Here is a 23338-nt window from a genome sequence, read left to right as displayed (position 1 = left end):
TTTCCTGCGCGGCCGTCTGCGCCGTGAGCGACTCTGTTAAGCTGAACAGATCAGATAAGGGCAGACAGGAACTCCGAAACCGGACATTCGTCAAATAAAACCAATTTCAAAGTAAAATAATGTTTATTTACGTTGTTGATTGCCCCTTTGGAAATGTGAAAAGAGAGAAAGAGCAGTGGGAGAGAGGGAGCGGCTTCTAGGGGCTCGTTGCCTGCGGAGCAACAAGTAGAGAGCTAGGACTTGCCTTCTCTCTACAACAGCACCAGCACGCACTGGGAAAACGGGAGGAGAACAGACAAATATGATGCAATTGCATTTTATAACGAAGGTAGCCATTAACTGTTATCCCAAACATATTACTTTAGATATTTATGTCGTCATTTACTTGGCCATGATAACGAAGACAGGAGATCTGGGGCAAAATATATAGCGGACGAGCAGAGCGCGCAAAGTGAGCTGCGCTCTCTGTGTGGACACTTTTAAGCGACTTCTGCGCGGAGGTGCGCTGCGCGGCGCATGCGCGCAAGTTTGGCGTCTGGTATGTCCCCAGCGTAAGACAGCTCTTACCTCCAACAGTGAGCTGAACGCCTGTGCCGAAGCAGCCCACGCCCTCACAGCGCCCGGCGCAGAAATACAGCCCGGCGTCCGCCTCCTCCACGGCCCTGATCTCCAGCCTGACCGGGCCGCTCGACAGCGCCCCCTGGCTGCTCACGCGCCTCTCGTCGGCGCCGTGGAAGTCCACCGTGCTGCCGTTGAAGCGGTCTAGTTTGACGGTGAGCAGGGCGAGCAGCTGGTCTGAGACCAGCCGGTACCAGGTGATCTCTGCGCTGGCGCCGGCTGTGAGGTTGCAAGGCACCCAGGCGGTGGCTCCCGCCTGGACCACCAGGGGGAAACGGAGAGCCGGGGAGGCCGCCACCGAGAGGCGAGCGCCGGCCAGACCTGGAGGGAGGAGAGCGGAGACATGTTATGGACGAGGGTCAGACTGATACGGTGTACAAGACACCCCAGAACTCTGGGAAAAAAACAAGCTAAAATGAAGTGAACTGTTGTCGAGGTCGGAATTACAGGTCGGAAATGTGGGTATCATTTCAGAGCTGCAGTTTGTCTGAGTTGATATCTCGTCATCAATTGTTTGTTGACCTTTAGTGTTTATATTTAGCTCTGATTATAGCATTATGTTGAATTCAACAGCTATTTTACAAATTAAAATAATAACTGGCTGTGTGTATCCCCCGACCCCCCCGCCCAGCCCCCCGAGTTGAAAACAGCAAGAACGCAATGATGTCGGAAGTCGGGAATCTCAAGTTGAAACTCCCGAGCTCTAGTTCTGACTTGTCTTGAATGTGACATGATATTGGTTTAACACATTCTCGCTCCTAACTCGTCAAATAATATGATGTTTGGTCAGGACGCACTGGGTTCTTCTGGGTACCTTTTCTGTCATAAACCATTACCCTAACCTTAACCAAGTTGTTTTAGATGCCTACACACATAGTTGTAACACTTGGCTACGGTCTTGTGGCGTTTACTGCTGCACTACCCGGATGCCCAGAAGAACTAGCCTACTGAGGACTGACACCCTGCACCTCATGATGAAACGGATGAGTTATCTCTCCAGTGAGTCACTATTATAACATCAAGTCTGGTTTAGGGGAAGTCACCTAGAAGACGAGGAGTTTAGGAGAAGCGGGAACGACAGCCAGGGCTTTTGGTTTCATACAGCTGCTGCTGTCACCTCGGGACAGACACACCTTACTGTCACTCACAGCTCATAACAGTTTCAATATGATCTCCAATAGCCTACCTGTGACATCATTATTATGAATAAAACTCGCCTCTCTCTGATCTCTAAATCTAACCAATTTCATGTCTTACACACACAAACAAAATCAAAACAAAAAACAGTCTTTCTTGAATTTCACCAAACAAGACATTGGAAATGCTGAAGTGAGGGTAGAAATCTGAATCATGCATAATAGGCTACAATCATTCCATCCCAACCCACCCATGACCCATCATCAGTGAAATAATAATCAACTTACAAAGGAAAGCGACCATCCACAGTAGATCTGCCATAATAACCCACACTCTCCAGTAGCCTTTGTATTTCTATGTATTTGTCTTGCCTGCCTTAACTGTGCACTTCACTATGGACTTGCTACAGTGGAGGATATGATGTGTGGTGTGCTGACTTTATGCAGAACCAGAGACCACCTCTCTGTCTGTCTGTGGGTTTGAGAAGAAAACGGAAGACTGATGATTTTCCGTCCATTCTTGTTCTGTGGTGAATTAAACCCTATGTCGTCTGCAGAGCCCACCGCTTTGCTTTCCCATAGGCTAAGTTTCGTTTCTGCCTCTGCTGGGCATGGTCTGCTGAGCTGGAGAGTGCGTCAAAGCAGCAGCAGTTAGCAGTAACATCACCTCTGGTTTACCCTTCAAAATAAAATCACACGATTCTTCTTTTATTTTAAAGAATGCAATAAATTATTCCCTATTTTCTGATTATTTATAAATATAGGCCTACCGATTTGACACTAGTTTAGAATTATGACACAATACATAATAAACACACACAATGAATAAACGTAACAATAAAATACATAATAAAGTGATTATTTCAATTCACACTTGACACAATAACACTTTTAACTAAACAATTAAATGTTCATTAAATGTGTCTAAATCAGCCTACTGAATAAATTACTCAATCCATAAATTGATTTGCGAAATGCCTTTTTATTTAGGCAAGATGTTTATCTATTCATTTAGCAAACCAGTAGGCTAATTTATAGATAGATGAAAAGAAATTATTTACTTGCACATTTTATTATTTTATTAACAGCTGATATATATATAGGCCTATATAAACAGGATGTTGTAGTTTCATGTTAGATCCTCCCCGTTTTAGTAACAATACTTACTTGTGAATATGATTTATTTTAGCACAAATGTGTGCTTTGAAAGACTTGAATGAACCCAAGTGAGAATGACTTGAAAATACTGTACTTGCTTAAATTAAAGTATAGCCTACTTTTATTCTGAAAGCAGCATACCGGATGACATGGTACTGAGTCTGACATGGTAACAGCTGATGCCAACAACAGAGCAGACACTCTGAGCGCCCGTCACTGGAAGAAGACAGGAGGATTCAACTAAGTTTCCATCTGCTGCAATGAGAATGTATACAACACACAGCCGGTAAGAACATTTAAATATTATATCATACACATGGGCGTATAGGCTACTAGCATATCACATAGGCTATATTTTGCACAAGACTTTCTCTTTTTTTGTAAATTATTATTTCTGACTGAGTGTAGGCTACACCTGTTGGATAGGATATTTCTGGCAAATTTCACAGAAATCGTTTTGAGGTGGTAAAGTAGGAAGCAAAGCAGATGTAACCAATAGGCTACCATTAATGATGATGGTTAAATAGGTGCTCTAGTGTCATATGGGCTCATATCATGGGTGGCTGATTTACCACCTCAAAACGGTTGCTGTGAAAATTGAAGTACCAGTAGCCTATATGCATGATGGGCGTGTTTGAGCGGCGTGTTTCATGCGACAGCTGGCAGATAAACTGCTGATGTCCATCTCATCGCGTGCACGCACACACACACACGCACGCACATACACACACACACGCGCGCGCACGCACACGCACACGCACACACACACGCCCATTAGGACCTTGTGGTTTGCAGAGAAACGCAAACAACTTCAAACAAAGTTTCGTTTTGCAGGAAATAGAAAAACACAACGAAACGAAACTATAATATCTCTCTCTCTCCCTCCCTCCCCTCTCAGTCACGCTGATTCGTCCTATTTGCAAATAAGCGTCATAATAATGAATTGGGGAAAAATCTCTGAGTTAGTTTGATTGACATGAATGTTATAAAGAAACAGCATAATTCATAAAAACAAAAAAGTGGAATATATAATAGTAGTGAAATACTGAAATCATTATTAAGAAAGACATAGGCTACCTCTGTGTGTGCAAAATAGTAGCCTAATTATGCTGTAGGGACCAGTATGTGTCTCTGTGGTTTTCAGTCCTGAACTTATAGGTTGAGGCATGTCTCGTCATCATAGACGCTGGCTCAGCCTGGCTGGGGGCATAGTGGTGGGCGGGGTAAATCCATTCAGCAAAGTTGGAATTTACCTGATAGCCCAGCCCAGGCAGACACGATCGGGGATTTAACCACTGCAGTAAACGCACATCTGAACAGACGTCTTGTGTTCTGCTCTAGAATCCCCAAACCTGTAGTTCAGAGCCGCAGCAGCTTCCTTTGGTGAGTCAGCCCATTGAGATATATGGGCGGTTTTACCCCACTCATGCGCCAGCCATTTAATATTTTGTGGGCGTTCCCACACATGCCGACTGTCTCATCCTCACTTTTTTATGGTATTTTAAGTAGTTATTATTATTATTATTATTATTATTATTATCACTGCAATATTCCTATACGAGGGATCAGCCGAGCAGCATTTTGGTAAACAAACCGCGTTTCCAGGTGGAAACGGCAATGGGACCCTATAGAGCTGCCTTGAATGTCTCACTCTAGCCCCGGCTGTGCGGTGTACATTTAACAGACTGCGACAGTTCACACAACTTCAACACGACATGCATTATATTATACATCAAACTCTTGAGCTACATTTGCTCTCACTCAGGATGTCAAAATATAAGCGATGTCATGCATAGTTTTTTGAGATATTAACATTTGTTTGGCACAACTCATACTACCGGTAGTTAACTAGTCTGGGGCCAAAAACCTCATTCCGTGTGTTCCGGCTATGGGCGGAACGTAGGAACCAAAGTGCTTCAACGATGTCATGTTATACTTCGTTTGGTATGTCCATACTTCTTATTTGTCTAACTCATCGTGACTGGCGAGGTTAGGCTGCCTACTGCTGCATTTCTATGGGGAAAGGAAAACACTGCGGACCGCAACATCCTGCCTACAATTGTGCTATGATATTTGTGTACTTCCCATATATAGTTCTCATTTGTTGTGTTATCAAATGAAGCTGTGTCACCATATTATTGCCAAAGACTTGTTTGCTATTTCTCATTTATGCTGATTATTGCAGGTGTTTCCTACATCTTCATTTCATCCTGATGGTCAGTTTAGTTGGTGAGTGTCTCTTTTTTACCACGTCAAAAAGAATACAATGAAAAGAAAAGAAACTGGTTTTGGCACAAGATTGAGGTTCACAACATTGATCATTCATTTTATTTTATTTAATTTAACCAAGTCGGTCTCATTGAGATACAAATATCTCTTTTTCAAGGGAAGCCTGGCCAAGATGGCAGCATAAAAGAGATAAAGTTACAACATTCAAACAGACAAACACCAAGGCACAAACATGCAATAAAACAGACAAAAGCAGTTACAATGTTCATAAAAAAAAACGTGCACATACAAAAGGAATCTGCTTTATACGTCTCTCAGATTCAATGCATGCATATTAATTTAACATGTTTATTCTCTGATCCATCAGATTGATTTTGTGTTTAATGTTCAGCTTGTTGGCTGTTGAGACGATTTGGAAACAAAGCCACTGTCCATTTTTGTCTTTTAATTTGTTTTGTCAATTGACGTGATTTTTCCATGAGTTTTTATGTTTTTTTTTGTCCGTTTTTATCTAATTTCTTGTCTTTTTTGTTTCAGTTTTTGTAATTGTTTTGATCGGTTTTGTCATTTCTGTCCATTTTTGACGTCGTTGCATCCTTCACTGCATCTCTCCTCGCAGACTCCTCTCCCCTGACCCCTTCCTCCACTCCGGTGTCCATCTCCTCTGTGGTGGGCGGGCGGGCGGTGCTTCCCTGCAGCTGGAAGTCCCATCTGGCTGGTGAGACGGCGCCCCCTGCCTGTCACGTGCAGTGGCAGACCCCTGTCAGCACGGTGTACGAGCAGATGGGGCAGCAGGTGTGGCAGGCGGAGAGCTTAGTGGGCCGGGCGGAGGTCCTCTCAGAGAGCCTCAGGCAGGGGGACTGCTCTCTGACCCTGAGGGACCTGCAGTTTGGAGACACGGGGCTGTACGAGAGCTTCATGGTGGTGGATGGAGCCAGGCTGAAGACCAGGGTCTTCATCCAGAGCGTCAGGCTGTCTGTCTATGGTCAGTTATAGTCTCAACGCCAGACCCATGAGAGTTCTTAAGGATGTGCTTACAGATTTTCTCTTTATTACAAATGTGATATTGTTGCATTTTAAAATGTTGAAATGGATGTTCAGATTAACAGAGAAATCATTAACCTTGCACTTTGAAATGTACAGTAGATCATTTGGGCTTTTGATCGTGGTTCTCTTCTATTCAGCTAGGACTGCTCGATTATGGCAAAAATATCTCTCTCTCTCTCTCTCTCTCTCTCTCTCTCTCTATATATATATATATATATATATATATATATATATATATATATATATATATATATATATATATATATATATATATATATATAATCTTGAACAAGCCTTGTTCAGGTGAGTGTGGAAAACCTGACTGATCGGTCTCCCATCTTGTTACCGGTCTTCTTGTCTCCTCTCAGATCACAAGTCCCGTCAGGCTCATGGTCCAGGTGATGACATGGTCCTGGAGCTCCACACTCCTCGCTCTGTCAGAGTCGTCTTCCAGAGCAGGTGAGCTGCTTACCTGCAATCCACCAGCTTCACCCATTTACACCTGCTATTACAATACCATATGCGTTTACACCTGGTTCTCGTTATCTTCATTGAGATCAGATCTCAGATCTATCTTTTCAAAGATAGGAGATGTGATTGTGATGTGTCACTCCAGATCAGTGTTGGGGAGTAACATAGTTATGGTAACTTTGTTACTGTAATTTTATTACTTTCCCCAGCAACAAGTAATGTAAGGGATTACAATTTCCAAAAAGCAATTAGATTACAAATTTACTAATCCATGTAAATTCAAATTGCTGCATTGCTTTCTCCAGCATTGGCACAGTGCAAAAACAAAGTGTGGCGATAGGCCTGGCTATGTGAGACTACGTGTTGCCAGAACATGATTCGTTTTTTGTTCCAAGTAGACAAATAAAAAGTATGCAGTTTGGCTCCTCCTGTAAGTTAATTATTATTCTTATTAATTAATTATTCATAGCTATTTCAATAAAGCTTCAGTTCTAAAAGGAGTTAGCTAAACAGGTTGTACATCACTTTACGGAAGGGAGGCAGGTAAAGTAATATAGTAAAGTAACGAGTAATGCAATCACTTTTGATGCCAAGTAATAAGTAAAGTAATTGTATTACTTTTTAAAGGAATAATCAGTAATAAGTAACTAATTACACTTCCTGAGTAACTTACCCAACACTGCTCCAGATTAATGTACAGAGATGCAAAGAAGCCGAGACGGTTCACTCACTGGCTACTTCCGCCATCATCGGTAGAGAAAACATGTCTGTAGCCTATCATTGAGTGCACGTGAAGCAAGGCATCGCTGTAACGACCTCTGACCTCCACAGGAACAGCTCCGAGTGGGCCGACCTGTGGATGAGGGGGGATGAGAACAGCCAGCGCCTGGAGAAGCTCCTGGACGTGGAGCAGCTGACTTTGAAGAAGGTCACGCCAGAGGACCAGGGGACATACAAGGTCCTGGATGAGCACGGCCTGGCGGTCAGCACCGTGCAGCTCTCTGTGGAGGGTAAGAGGCCTTCAGGGAACCTCAGACAACACAGTATTAGTCTAGGGTCAGACTTAGCTTCTCTAAGACTATGTTCACACTGCAGACGAAATAGTCCCAAATCTGTTTTTATTTTTTTACCTCATGTGACTCAGATCAACTGAAGTCAGTGGGGACCAGTTCTCCACAGTTCCAAAAAGACCTATATTTACGTCATCATTTTGCGACAATCTGAACTACAGCTGATTGATTTGCAACAAATAATGGGGTGTAGGTCTTTCTATTCACAGTGTGATTGTTGTTTTATTTTTTATTTTTGGGTAAACTATTCCATAATTCTTATTTGAACTCTGGTTTGCATTATAATGAAATGTAATTGATGCAACATCTAACTGCTCCACAGAAGGCTCCACAGCTCGAAGACAACAGATTGAGGAAAGTCAAGTCCTAGTCGGTGAGGAAATACCCTTTTTATTCTGGACAAGAAACTCAAATGAACTAGAATCTAACAGAATAGAATGGAGAGTTGTTTACAAAGATCATGACTTGGAATAACCCTCTCTCCCTCGTGCACCTGGCCTGTTTCCAGGTGACTCCTCAAACAGCTGTTCGTCTCTGAGGATTTTGTTCGGTCTCGTCATCAGTTCGCTGATCTTACACCTGCTCTGAGAACAACCTCTTCTGCAGAACTCCATATGAACATTTTATTTTGATGAGTGAGTAGTTATGAGTTATGAGTGAGTAGAGTCTAGCAGTTGTGAGGACACCTTTTTCCTTTCTACCTGTGCAATATGTTTCTCAGTTGTAGATGTTGTTGGTCACTTTTATTTCAAATTGACCAGGCTGTGATTGTGCAGAGTCATGTAGATGTTTTAAGATTGTACAATTTGAACAGAATAATAATATAGAATATTGTTTATAGTGATTAAGCAAAGTTGATCTTTTTTGTGACTTTTTTGATAGGCTGACAGACTAACTCTGCCTAGATTCACACAGGAGCCTAAAGTCTGATTTGTCTTGATATTTATAGATATACTCAATAATAATGCATCTTAATAATATGATTTTTCTGATATTTATAGCTATAGCCTACTTAATAATAATACATAGACTCCTCAAACAGCTGTTCATCTCTGAGGATTTTGTTCGGTCTCGTCATCAGTTTGCTGATCTTACACCTGCTCTGAGAACAACCACTTCTGCAGAACTCCATATGAACATTTTATTTTGATGAGTGAGTAGAGTTATGAGTGAGTAGAGTCTAGCAGTCTAGCAATAATTACCAAGGGGCTGTAAATCCAGCCTGAGTTGTCTATGAAGCATTTTGAATGGGTGAATTACTTTGACTGTTGATTGTGTAAATTATTGTAGCAACATGTAAACACATTGTGAAATGAAATTGAAATTAAGTTATTGTATTGCTAAAAAGTTTTATTTCCTCACTCTGCATCTCAATGTACATAATTTAATCTTTCGTGAAGAAAAAAAGAAGACAGGCAGATCGATCACATGACATGTCACGTGACATTTTCCTTGACTGTAAAACTCAAACACTATAGCGACACGCTGGAACGCCTTCATGAACACAGCCGACAGACACGAGCACAGGTACGCTGAAACACAGACAGGAAGTGGAAAGGCACACAACTTCACCTGCTTACATTCACACCACTACAGATTAACAGCTTTACCAAGAGCCTCTCCCTCAGTGCTGCATTGTTATCAATCACATGTATTGATCAGTTCTTTAATTCAAGCAAGAAAAGAGCAAAAGCATGGATCTACCCCAGACGTTCAATACTGCATGATGTGATGAAACTTAGTTCAAACTCTTATCTATCTGCTTGAAGTTGTCCATGTGTCCTGCATCAACTTTACTTTTTGTTTTCCGATATCTCTATTGTACTGAAATGAAGTCATCAGTGTATGGATATTTCTTTTATTTATTATGCTAATCTCAAATAGCCAAAGTTTATACTTATACTAATCTTTTAATTATTCTTTTGATTATTCTTTTCTCATGTCATTCCAGTTCTGAAATACTCCTAGTTTTAATTTAATCTGTATGACTGCTACTGGTCATAAATATATGATCAAGACAATATAATTTCTTTACATTTTAGACATCCAATTGACGCTGATAATAGTCCTGTTAGAGGTTTGGTTTTGGTTTTTGGGTTGCTTCTAATATTTCCAATATATGACTTAGAAGCTGAAGCGAGTGGCGTCTCTAGTGTAAATCTCATATTTCCTTTTACCATGCTTCTGCTTTTTCAAAATGTTTCAACCTGGCACGGTTTGACTGTTATTGAAGCGGAGTCTCTTGGTTTTGGATGTAGTGAATTATTTATTGTGTTGGCCGTTTACAACACAGGAAGCATCGCTAGCACGGCTAATGCTAACGTACTGGATGTGGCTAACCAGCTAGCCTTCCCCCTCATCTTCCCCGTGGTGTGACTGACTGACTGCCTGTCTGAAGCCGTTAGAAGTTGGGCTTGTGCTTCTTGACCTCGACCATGAGGTGGTGCAGGTTGATGAGCTCGGAGCGGACGGCCAGGCTGCGGAAGGTGGGCTGGTTGAGGACCTTGTGGAAGCCATGGTAGTACTGGATCAGCTGGGTCAGGGCACCCTGACAGGAGGAGGCCATGTTTAGTGCCACTTTGGATTTTTGCATCTCTCTCTCTCTCTCTCTCATTCTCCCACACAAACATCACATCGCATATGAATATCCAGATAGCAAATTTTCTCCAAAAATATGTTTGGGAATGAAAACCTATCCAATCTATATTAAAAAAACACCTGGAAATTCAGTTAAGATTCATGCCAGAAAATAAATGATTTTGAAATTTCCCAGGATCCCAGGAGGAAAAATGACATGATACATTAATTATCTCATTAAAAAAACATAAGCAACATGAATATCATTAGTAGTAGTAGCAGAAATAGTAGTATGAGTAGTATTATTATGAGATGTGTCTGTCTTACCTGTATGATGCTGGTGCCGTTTTTAAAGTTGGTGAAGGACCTCATGACGTCTTGACTCATGGCCTCCACTGACTGTTTCCACGTACTGGAAAACCCACGCACCAACTGGGTGATACGAGCTGGAGGGCGAGAGAGGGAGGGAGGGAGAGAGAGAGAGACAGAACGACAGAGAGAGAGGGTGAGAGACAGAATGAAAGGGAGAGAGACACCTTCAGTTAATTAACCTTAAAACTGTGCTGACCTTATAGACCCTTCTCACGGGGGCCATTTTGTGTCGAGAAGCCAGGGTAAACACAGGTGCAAGCAAAACACTAATTAGGGTTTCCAAATTCCAATCATGGAAGTTGGAAACCCTCATTAGTGTTTTGCTTGCACCTGTGTTTACCCTGGCTTCTCGACACAAAATGGCCCCCGTGAGAAGGGTCTATTGTAAAGATTGGAAACGTTTTGCTGATGTCTGAAGTCTGCTTGTGACTCCCCTGCATTTCCCCCTTCATTCCATCATCATCATTCCAGACAAATTCAGAAAAGATCATTTAAATTCACTCGTCTGCTGGAACAAATCTCATCACTTTCAATCTAAGTCATTTACACAAAACACAAGATCTCAAGTCAAGACTAGAAACCTTTTCAAGTCATCAAAGCACATCAGTCAAGTCCCAAGTCACCAGAACCCCAGTCAAGCCAAGTTCTCAGGTAAGTAATGACTGACTCAAATCCAAGTCATGTGACTCGAGTCATGTGACACGAGCCCCCACCTCTGTACCAAACCAAAAGATTCTGTTCACCTTCGTCGTTCTTCAGTCGGTCCAGCTGCCCTTTCTCCATCAGCGCCTCGGCCTCCTTCACAAAGGCGATCATCCCTCCGAAGGGCGGAGACAGAATCTCCTCTATAAACTCCTGTGAGACAAACAGAAAAACAGCCAGTCAGGAGACCAGATCTCTATAACTCCTGTGAGACAAACAGAAAAACAGCCAGTCAGGAGACCAGATCTCTATAACTCCTGTGAGAGTAACAGAAAAACAGCCAGTCAGGAGACCAGATCTCTATAACTCCTGTGAGACAAACAGAAAAACAGCCAGTCAGGAGACCAGATCTCTATAACTCCTGTGAGACAAACAGAAAAACAGCCAGTCAGGAGACCAGATCTCTATAACTCCTGTGAGACAAACAGAAAAACAGCCAGTCAGGAGACCAGATCTCTATAACTCCTGTGAGAGTAACAGAAAAACAGCCAGTCAGGAGACCAGATCTCTATAACTCCTGTGAGACAAACAGAAAAACAGCCAGTCAGGAGACCAGATCTCTATAACTCCTGTGAGACAAACAGAAAAACAGCCAGTCAGGAGACCAGATCTCTATAACTCCTGTGAGAGTAACAGAAAAACAGCCAGTCAGGAGACCAGATCTCTATAACTCCTGTGAGACAAACAGAAAAACAGCCAGTCAGGAGACCAGATCTCTATAACTCCTGTGAGACAAACAGAAAAACAGCCAGTCAGGAGACCAGATCTCTATAACTCCTGTGAGACAAACAGAAAAACAGCCAGTCAGGAGACCAGATCTCTATAACTCCTGTGAGACAAACAGAAAAACAGCCAGTCAGGAGACCAGATCTCTATAACTCCTGTGAGACAAACAGAAAAACAGCCAGTCAGGAGACCAGATCTCTATAACTCCTGTGAGAGTAACAGAAAAACAGCCAGTCAGGAGACCAGATCTCTATAACTCCTGTGAGACAAACAGAAAAACAGCCAGTCAGGAGACCAGATCTCTATAACTCCTGTGAGACAAACAGAAAAACAGCCAGTCAGGAGACCAGATCTCTATAACTCCTGTGAGACAAACAGAAAAACAGCCAGTCAGGAGATCTCTATAACTCCTGTGAGAGTAACAGAAAAACAGCCAGTCAGGAGACCAGATCTCTATAAACTCCTGTGAGACAAACAGAAAAACAGCCAGTCAGGAGACCAGATCTCTATAAACTCCTGTGAGAGTAACAGAAAAACAGCCAGTCAGGAGATCTCTATAACTCCTGTGAGACAAACAGAAAAAATAACCAGTCAGGATACTTCACATCTGACTCTGTATGCATTCACTGCTAGGGATCCCTAGGGATGCACAATATATCTGCAATCATATCGTTATCGGCCGAAGTTTCCAAATGTTTTGGAAATAAAGAAATCCATTACTTTTTCAAATTCACAGTGTTTACATTACGGCTGTGAATCTTCACTGGCCTCACGATTCGATTCGATTACGATTCAGAGGGCTACGACTCGATTCGATTATGATTATCGATGCATCTCGATGCATCTTAAATCGATGCATCACTTTTTTTTTCTCCCAATACATGATTTATTTTTTCTCACATTCTTTTTTCTCACTGTGTGGCTACTTTTAAAATAAAAGTGCATTTGGAATTGCATTGTATTATGATCCATGATTAAAATAATCAACTGCATGTACTTCCATTACATTTTATTCGATTATTTAATTATTATTCTTTTTTTAATAATCGTTTTTTGACATTTGTGAATCGATGCAGAATCGTGCACGTCCGCATCGCGATGCATCTTATAATCAATTATTTTTGACACCCCTAGTTTACATGTGTTTCAGGATGTACAAAATTTAATTATACACAAACTCACATTGATGTTCTGTCCAAAGGCTTGTCTTTTGTCCCCACCGCTAGATACCAGTCTTTCAACACTAGGATTGACCTACATAAGTTCATCCGCAAATTGAGACTCAGACTTTTCTTCAGGCATAATACTACGAGCAGCGCTCCACCGACCTTGGCCCCCCCCTCCTCCTTTATACCCCCTGGCAATATTGACCCTGCCATAGACACCTACAGCAAACTTATTCACCAGGACATCACTAAATTAGAACAGAGCATTCCCTTTGTCAAACAGAACATCACCCACAGGGAACGAACAGCTCTGAATGAACTACAACATGACGACTCTATTGTCATTCGCCCCGCCGATAAGGGTGGAGCCGTAGTGCTACAGGACTACACTGACTATTTAGCAGAAGCCACCAGACAGCTCTCTGACACCAACACTTACAGTATGTCAGACTACAGAATGATCCTGGCACGCGCACCCGCAATGGCATTAAAGCCATAATTGACACGGCCCTCCAATCTGGCCACATCACTAAACGTGACCACAGATTCCTACTCCGCAAACACCACAGGACCCCAATACTCTATCTATTGCCTAAAATCGACAAAAATAAAACACCATGTCCTGGACGTCCCATTGTTTCTGGCAATGAGTCCCTTCTTGAACCTCTGTCACAATATGTTGATCACCACATCCAACCATTCGTACATACACTATCAGCCTACGTCCGTGACTCCTCTGATTTCTTACTCAAACTTGACCAGCTCAACCTAGACCTGTCTGACGTCATCTTAGCCACCATGGACATAGAATCTCTATATACTGTACAAACATCCCACAACAGGCGGCCATTGACACAATCAGACATACTCTATCCATCAGAACTACTGAGCTCCCCCCTAATGACTTCATCACCAAACTGGTTGAAATAAGCCTCCGAAATAACTACTTCATGTTTGGTGGTGAATACTTTCTACAGACTTCCGGAGTGGCGATGGGGTGCGCCGCAGCCCCCTCTGTGGCTAATCTGTATGTGGGCACCTTTGAGAAGGATTTTGTATTTAACCCCACAGTCAATCCATTTATTGCCCACATCAGTCTATGGCTCAGATATATAGACGACATTTTCCTCATCTGGCACGGCACAGCAGCCTCTCTCCTCGAGTTCCATCGCCTCCTCAACACTTGGAATAGACATCTCCAATTCACCATCGAGCATTCCCCGGACTGTATCCATTTTTTGGATGTTTCTGTTTACAAAGCACAACAATGAATTAAACTCCACTATCTACAGGAAACCCACAGACAGGAACACCCTTTTACACGCCTCCAGTTACCACCCCTCTCCCCTCAAAAACAACCTACCAGCCAGACAATTTATGCGCCTACGCAGGCTGTGTAGTGACAAGCGGGACTTCATATCCAAGTCCTCCGACATGCGTCTGAGGTTCCTGGAGAGGGGCTACGGACGCCGCCCTGTCTCCCACGCTTTCAAGCGCGCACTTCATGCTCACAGAGACATACTACTGGAGCCCAGAAAAACGGACACTTCCCCTCCCAGGATCACTGCGACCCTCCAGTACTCCCCCCTGGCCAATAAAATCAGACGTTGTCTCCTGAAACACTGGAACATCCTTCAGGTCCACAACACCTTCACACTACCCCCCAGGATTGCCTTCACGCGCAACCCTAACATCAGAGACAAGCTGGTTAAGACCTTCCACACTCCCAGCATCACGCAACGCACTATTGACTCCCTGCCTCCCCTCGTTGGACACTTCCCTTGCGCACACTGCTCATGTTGCGCACAGTCACTCAAACTCAAAACGTTCACCACCCCGGACAATCAGACTTATAAACTGAAACACCTCACCACCTGCGCATCGCAGGGGGTAGTATATGCCATCAGTTGCCCGTGCCCCTTCCTATACATCGGGAAGACAACCCGCCCTCTACGCACACGAATCACTGAGCACAAAAGTGCTATTCGCCGTGGTGACACCAAAGCCCCACTAGTCGAACATTTTTTGAGCAAATCACATATTGACAGTGATCTCCGCTTCTGGGCTATTGACCTTGTCAAGCAGCACCCGAGAGGCGGGGATTTAGATAGAGCGCTCCTCCAGCACGAGACACGCTGGATTCATGCGCTCCACACAACCACTCCCCACGGCCTCAATGAAGATTTTGACTTATCATGTTTTCTATAGCCTAACACCCATATATGTTTTCCTCCGCTAACATGCTTCACTTGTTCTAACTGTAGATTGTTTTGTGATGTGCTGTGTACCCGCTGGATGTCTCCACTTCAATGCATCAGTCGCACTTCTACTTATAGCCTATGTGTGTTTTTTGCCAATAGCCTATATTGTGACATTACTTATAGCCTACTTCTGTATAGAACCCAGTGTACTATTTCTAGGTCTGTATTCCTCTCTATGCTATACATTTCTGTTTGACGTGGCTCACACGTCACAGTATCATTTCCGTGTGCCACGTCAGCTCACCTTGTGCCACGTATTGCTTTTATACAGGTGCAGCACCCGACTTTTTCCGCCTACAGCCTGACGAAGACCAGAGGTTGAAACGCGTTGCGTCCCTTGTGCCCTCGTCCTATCTTGAAGATGTACTTTGTATTAACTGAATAAGTATAACTGTACAATACTTCTTTATTAAATCCTTCCTTAAGCATCATGAAGCTCCTTTTTTCTATTTACTGTTTATATTGGCCTGCTGAGCTATCTTGTCACCACTTTTTTGACTTTTCCAAAATTTAATTATAGAAATGTTTTTATACAGATCAGATCATATCGACATTCGCCATAACAGCCATGTTAATATCGGTTATCGGTATCAGCCAAAACTTTCATATTGGTGCATCCCTAATGACTACAGACAGACCACTAGAGTCATTCAACTAGAAACGGGTCAAAAGAGAAGCTTTGAAAATAGAGAAAATCCAGCGAGAAAAGGAAAGTTATACATTTTCACGACTTAGGAGGCAGAAACATCCCCGCTCTTGTGAAGGGCGATTGTTCGAGTCAAAGTCAACAAAACTCCCACATGATGCTGTAGAGATTGCCATATAGAGTACCGCAGGGATGATGTATTTTTGTAGGCTTTATCCAGAAATCGCTTTCGTCAGTGGAAAAGTCTATGGGGTTTTAGAATGGGGATTTCACTTAAATGCATCAACTAAGGTCTGTGGTTAACAAAAGTTTATGGGAGCGTGAATTTGGGTTCAGCAGGATAATCTTCACAAATGTTAATCACTTTTATGCCTTTTGAAGCGTTTTATAAAAATCGTGTTAAAAAAAAACACGCATTTACGTTCCAAAAGTCATAAAAGTTATTCACATTTGTGAGATTATCCTGCTGAACCCAAATTCCCTAACCCTAACCCATGAAATGTTGTTAACCACAGACCTTATTTTATGCATTAAAGTGAAATCTCCATTCTAAACCCCCCATTCACTTTTCCCCTGACGAACCCGGAAGTATACTTCCCTGCAGTGCTCTATTTCATCTGTGCTTGTGTACCTGAGTCCTGGCCAGGAGCAGCTGCTGGAACCCCTCCACCTCTTTACTGTCGTCTGCTGCCCTCTCCTGGGGGAGCAAGGGCAAGACAACAGAGACACACACAATCATCACAGGTTTTGACCAAACATGAGCCGCTTTTCCTTTTGGACAATTAACTCATTGAGTGCCATGGACGTCTTTCGACGTCCAATTAAATAGTGACGTAGAGTGCCACGGACGTCTTTCGACGTCCAATGCGTTTTTTGACGGTGGGACGTCGATCAAAGCCTTCCGCATTTCCTGTACAACTATTGTAGCTATTGGAGGTCTATAACCTATTTTACAGAACCCTTAGGTGGCGACAGTGCTCTCCAGGTTAACAGAAAGGCAGAGAAAAACAGAGAATAAGTCGTTGGGGAAACGGAAATCGTATCGCATCCGTATGCATCGATATGCATGAAGCGTTTTAACGTTAGATGTGCCCGCAGCAGCCAATCTGCTCCCACAATTGAGCTCCTCCATGTCCGCTGCAACAGCCCATCCGCATGATCAGCCGTGGAGTTATTATTCTCAACTGGAAGCATAGGAGCCGGTGACAAGCACACGCGGAAGGCTGTAAAAAAGCTGGATGTCGCGCACCCTTCACAGTGCAGAGCAAATTCAGCAGAGAGCCACCTCCCATACGGAGGAGTGTGCAGTTGAGGCGAGGCGGGGCGGGGCGGGGGGGGGGGGGGGGGGGGGGGGGGGGCACGCAGAGCAGCACACAACACTGACCCAGACAGACCCAGGCAGCAGGACAGGGTTGGCAAACGCAAGCCAGAATATCCGATGCCCACCAGCAGCAAATCAAGAAAGCAAAGAAGCTGCAACCAGCAGCGCACGCAGGGGCCAGCGCTGCTGGTTGCAGCTAAAAATATTATTCTGCCAAACAAAATTCCCTGGCCTTCACTGTTTTATTGAAGGAAAATATTTTTGAGGTGTGACTACATCAGAAAATTAGCTTCAGAGTCAGTGATGTGTTTGAAATGTTTAATTTCACAAAAGGGCCATTATCTCAGCTTCTAGAAAAAAACTGCTCTTTTTTGTTAAATCAAGCTATCTTCTCCGGCTGATAACTAAAGAACGGAAAATGATATCAATAAACCTGTTTTTGCTGATGATAGAAAAGAGTCTCATCGTTCTTTTTGCGTGTTCATTGTTTACATAGTAATATCACACAATATTCTGTGGGCCTCGAGAAATCACTGAAAAAAGCTCTGAAACTCTGGCACTGGGAGCGTCTGTTCTCCAAAAGTGGCTGGCACTCAATGAGTTAAGATGAGTGGAATGGAGTGGAGATCCTCAGGTAGGCATCATGAGACTTTTGACCAAATTTTCCACTGAACATAACTTGCTTAGAAGATTAGAGTGACAAATATTTAATCATTATTGTTGTAGTGCGATGACAGCAGCAGGAGATGGCAGGCTGAATTGGATAGAAAGAAACATAGTATTTAAAAAGACAGCAGCAATATGATTGGCTTAACTGACAGGTAAACAGCTCAACAATCACGTGATGTCTCTGGCCCCGGAAGATAATTCCCCATTCATTTTCTCCATAGACATTTAGAAAAATCCTTATATAAAGAGTTTTAAGCCTGGAACCTTCAACCAAGGACTTGGAGCAAATAAGGGGGGATACAAAAGTTTCCACGCATTTTATTTTTTATTTTGCTCCAAGTGAAACATGTTATGGTCACTCACGCTTCAGTAGGTCATGGGTTAGCTTGGTTTCAGGCTTGACACTCGTTTTATAAGGATTTTTCTTAGAGATGCACCGATTGCCATTTTCTTGGCCGATTCCGATTTCCGATTTTTGAATAGTCTGACTTGCCGATACCTATTTTGGCCGATTCCGATTTTCTTTCTAAGAACAATAATTGACGGGTTATTTTTTGACGTTTTTTTTTTTTTTTTTTACTTTGCTTTAATAGAAAATTAACATTCATGTCACATTTCTTATCATTTGCATGAGGTAGGACGATCTCACTCAAAAACATCTCAAAATACAAGTGTTCCAGGTTACTGGAAAGAGCTTTTCTTTTTTGTGTAAATGGCCTACAATGAATATAAAACAACCAGTATATCCCACAGCAACAGAACAGGGGCTCCAGATGGAAAGTAGCCTATGGCTAAATCTGTTAGAATGCATATCTTCCCCTATGGTGTTTAATGTTTTTTTTGTATATGACCCTGCCAAATAAACTAATAAAATAAAATAAATAAACGTCAAAATGTTATCCATGGACAAGGAGTTTATAGCCTATAGGTTTGGAGCTCAGAGACCTTCGAAGCCATGCCCACTCTACAGTTGTGGATTTGGCTGTTTATTGAGTAGATGATGAAATGAGTTTGAGTTGACTCACAGAGTGAGTTTTTTTTAATCCGCCATTCGAAAAACAAATCATCTCGCACAGAAAACCTTGCACACTGGTCCAATGCGTTTTATTATTATGTTCGTCGTTCTATTCGCAATACGAAACAAATAGTCCTCTCCTGTATCCACGTTACAACGTGACTGACAGATAGCAGCAGGCAGCGGTGATGTGGACTGCAGCTGGTCGGGGAAGAGGGGCCGGTGACTGCGGTGGGGTGAAGCGAGCCGCTCAGACTGGAGTGAAGTGGACTCCAACCTACCCTGGCCCTCTGAGGCTTATTTTCGACTTGCATGTGTGACAAACTGCAAGCTTTGTATCGTCTTCACTGACGGTGAAAAATTTCCGCACCGACAAAGACATGCTGTGGCATGTGTGTAGTGGCTGCTTTTGTTTTGGCTGCAACTCATCAGTCTCGGTCTCGCTGCTTTCGGGGTGCGCGCATGTCACGTGAAAATCGGCTCACAGAATCGGCTATTTAGAGTGACCCGGTGCAGATCACCGATCGAGGCCGATCACGTGGAAATCGGCCATTTCCGGTCACGTGCCGATCGATCGGTGCATCCCTAGTTTTTCTAAATGTCCGAATTCTCATCCGGGGCAAGAGACGTCATGTGACTGTTGAGCTCTGTTGTGCGAGCAATGCGTGAAAGATGTGAAGGGCAGGATGGAATGAGAAGTGAATAAAGCATAACGTGCAAGAGGATTATAGACTTCCTGTCTGAACCTCTGCGATATACACGTTATCAATCACAATAAAACTGTACCTACCTCCCGACACAATGTTATTCTCCAACCCTACGGGGCCAAGGTACTCCAAAATATTCCGTAGTTTCCAATAGCGAGCCCTTATTCACATGCCGGAGCCGATGCTCAAAATTGTAAACTGCAGTACACCACCAAACCACTGAGCACCGAACAATACATCCGGCGCTGTGGAGCAGTTGAAATCCAAAATGACACAGCCGAAGAAGGTGTGTCTGAGCTAAAAACTTTTGCACTTCAATGTGTAAGTGTAGCCAATCAGGACTCTGCTATTTCACATACCCCTAGGTTGGTAGTACCGCCTACATTAGTTTTAGTTTTTGAGATCTTTATCACGAGAATTGATCGTTTTTAATATGTGAAAAAAAGACGATACATCTCCCGGGGAGTAGTCGACTACTTTTGGGGAGTAGTCGATTACTTTTGGGGAGTAGTCGATGCCTACTAAACTGCAGTAGTGGTGAATGTCCTACCATGAGCACGCTCAGCAACATGTCGTAGTTGTTGATGAGGAAGATGAGCTGGTCTCGCCTGGAGGGAAACTCTGCAGCCATCTTCAGCACAAAGTTCTCCACCTCCACCTGAACAACATTCAACTTGTTAAAGAAAACATCGAGGGCAAGTCGTACACAGCAGAATGCTGGATAGTGCAAGAAAACGCCAGCCCCAACACAACTCTACTCCTCTATTCCAACTCAACCTGGCCGCAGTTACATCACCAAACTTTGTTGCTTACTTATCTATTGATGTATTTGACCCGTTGTGTTGTTGTAGTTGGTGTTGACTGTATTTTTCTTACTCTTGAGAGATTTCTTCTAAAGTGTGTTATACATGATTATTGTTACAGTGTGCTTGTTACCTGCAGCTGCCCCAGCAGAGAGTGGGTTCTTTCATTGGGGAATGTCTGGTTGATGCTGACTATGGCTGAGGAGAACTCTGCGTAACGACGAGTGATCTGAAACGATCACACACAGACGCACACACACACGCACACATTTGAAATATTTATTTATGTCCACATAAATACAAGTATGCAAAGGACATAAACAGTAATAGTGCAGTCAAATGCTGGGAGTCAGTCAGTTACATGAGTGCCCAGATGGCAAACCCAATAATGCAAACACATAAGAAACACACAGGATGATAACATGGCAGGTTGATATATATACAGTTATACTGTAATGCAAGATAGCGGTCAGTATCCACTTCATGGGTACAAAAAGCAGCGCCTCCTCCATATTGAGTGGCTGCCGATAATAGTAGATATTGAACAATATCTCGCTAACTGCTTGGCCCTTCTCTTTGGGAGACCAGCCATCTGAAGGCCTCTCACAACCAGCTTATGGACATGACCTAGGCTACCAAATAGCCTAGGTCTAGGTCTACAGGTGTAAACTAGAAGTTTACACCTGTAGCCCAGCTGTGAAATGGTCTGTTCTAGCTGTTGGTATTTCATCATCTTGGTTAGAAAGGCCTCCTCTAGGCTGTGGTCAAAGGTACAGCCAACCTCTAGAACAAACACCTCTCTACGATTTTCATTGACAACAACAACATCAGGAGTGTTAGCTGGAATATTCAAGAACACACTTCTCACACACACACACACACACACACACACTTCAACGGGTGCCAGGGCGTTGTGTGTTAGGTATAATTTACAATCAGAGTGAATCTGGGTTGTGTGTGTGGGATCATACATAGTGTGGCCTGGTGTCCAGCACTCCGAGCTTCTGAGGGTCAGTGTTTCTGATGCTGTGGATGTTCATCTCCAGGATCAGCTCAAACCTCGGCCACAGCAGCTCCAACACCGCCTCCCAGTACCTGACACACACACACACACACACACACACACACACACACACACACACACACACACACACACACACACACACACACGGTCCAGACAGAGAACGTTTCATCATCATTATTCTTAGCATGTGCTCCTTGAAGATTCCCTGAGCAATCATGATGTTGATTGGTCGATTCATTTCTCAGCACAAGCCATGCTATTCCTCATACTAGCTCCAGATACAGTAGCCACAGAGCGATATAAGGTCAATGGGGTCACGCTCCTGTAGGGCTGCCCCCTCCAGGTCGATTGGTCGATGTGCTCTTGGTCAACGAGATTCACGTTGGTCGAGCAATCGCTGTTGTTAATAATTTTGTAAAAAAAAAAAAAAAAATTACAGGCCATGCCAGGCCACCGGGCTACTATAAACTTTCATTACAAGGCCAGCAGTAAACAAACGGTAGCATATTTTAATTTTGTTTTAACAGTAACAGTTTTGTCATAACAGTAATTTATAAATTCCGCATTTACTGAATGGCCTGCACAAGATGTTTTGTGCAAGTGAAGTGAGGTTGGATTGTTCAAAAACTACCTAAGTACAGTAGTCCACAGATACACACATCCAGTTAAGGTGGACCGTAAGTAGACTGTAACAAACAGTTCAGTTTGTCAGGTGCATGCAACTATGACATGACTTTATGAAAGTTGTTGGTCTGTCTACTTGACAATGTTGCTGCAATAAAATGGTTGAAGTCAGATGTACAGACTGAAAAATTGTTCTTATATAAACCAGATGTTGACAAAGTTTTCCTTTGGGGACATCATTTGCAGTTGAAAAAGTAAGAAATCGCAATATATCAAAATATCGCAATATTCAATATATCGCAATATTCAATATATCGCAATATCGGCGATATCGCAATACTATCGTATCGTGACTCAAGTATCGTTTTAGTATCGTATTGTAGGCATCTGGTGATTCCCACCCCTAGTAGTCAGTACACTGCACAAAATAAGAAAAAAAGTACACTGAAAAAAAAAAAAAAAAAAAAAAAAAATTAGACCCAGTTTCGACCAATCGATTGGTCGGAGCTGTGGTCGATTTCTGGTCGCCCAGGATAATCTTTGGTCGAGGGCAGCCCTATGCTCCTGTCTGTGCAAGCTGACTGAGGCTCAGTGAAATGTCCTCCATAGTGCACACCAAGTACATTTCACTGAGCCTCATCGTCATCATTGGTAAGTAGCAAATAGGCTTCGGGTTCCAAAAATCTGAACTATCCCTTTAAGTTTCCTGTTTTCAGATAAAATAGTGCAAATACCTTTAAGACCACAGCGGCGCAGTTGGTGTGGACATTTAATTTTATGGCACCACCCACACCCCCCTAGCCACTCCCCCTACCCACCCCTCCAACCCGACTCTCTACCGCCTTCCTATGCCTAGCTGCGACACCTTTGCCTAGCTTTTGGTGTTTTTTCTTTTGCTCGTGTTGAGTTTGTTTTGGGAACCATGGCTGCTGAAACCAATTCAAAGCCACTGCAACATTTCTAAATGACATGGATGTCAATGAGAAAACAAGCCTT

The 23338-nt window shown here is 43.1% G+C and overlaps 2 protein-coding genes across 4 annotated transcripts in view; one reads left to right on the top strand and one right to left on the bottom strand.

The window, feature by feature from the left end:
- The first annotated feature begins 3136 nt into the window (after positions 1 to 3136).
- igldcp (Ig-like domain-containing protein) lies at positions 3137 to 8375 on the top strand. Of its 3 annotated transcripts, none has more exons than XM_083645698.1 (7): positions 3137 to 3198; positions 5098 to 5141; positions 5761 to 6126; positions 6557 to 6647; positions 7497 to 7669; positions 8052 to 8102; positions 8238 to 8375. In XM_083645698.1, exons 1-7 carry the CDS (start codon positions 3173 to 3175, stop codon positions 8315 to 8317), a joined length of 831 nt encoding a protein of 276 aa, XP_083501824.1. In that variant the 5' UTR covers positions 3137 to 3172; the 3' UTR covers positions 8318 to 8375. The 3 variants fall into 3 exon arrangements, with proteins under 3 accessions (XP_083501824.1, XP_083501823.1, XP_083501822.1); XM_083645697.1 differs by having other exon boundaries at positions 7491 to 7669; positions 8055 to 8102; XM_083645696.1 differs by having other exon boundaries at positions 7491 to 7669.
- Positions 8376 to 10059: 1684 nt separating this feature from the next.
- vps52 (VPS52 subunit of GARP complex) overlaps positions 10060 to 23338 on the bottom strand; it is a gene marked incomplete at its 5' end in the record, with an annotated part of 28477 nt that continues 15198 nt past the window's right edge. The window contains 7 exons of the mRNA XM_083645695.1: positions 10060 to 10277; positions 10634 to 10752; positions 11422 to 11533; positions 16811 to 16876; positions 20442 to 20549; positions 20828 to 20923; positions 21666 to 21789. Of these exons, the coding sequence (XP_083501821.1) occupies positions 10131 to 10277; positions 10634 to 10752; positions 11422 to 11533; positions 16811 to 16876; positions 20442 to 20549; positions 20828 to 20923; positions 21666 to 21789 (772 nt within the window). The 3' untranslated portion in view covers positions 10060 to 10130. The remainder of the gene's footprint in view (positions 10278 to 10633; positions 10753 to 11421; positions 11534 to 16810; positions 16877 to 20441; positions 20550 to 20827; positions 20924 to 21665; positions 21790 to 23338) is intronic.

This window comes from Poromitra crassiceps (assembly GCF_964638095.1).
Source record: "Poromitra crassiceps genome assembly, chromosome: 11".
In the NCBI taxonomy this organism is placed as follows: Eukaryota; Metazoa; Chordata; class Actinopteri; order Beryciformes; family Melamphaidae; genus Poromitra; species Poromitra crassiceps.
The sequence above is the reverse complement of the archived record's forward strand: the minus strand, read 5'-3'. Positions and strand labels throughout refer to the sequence as shown.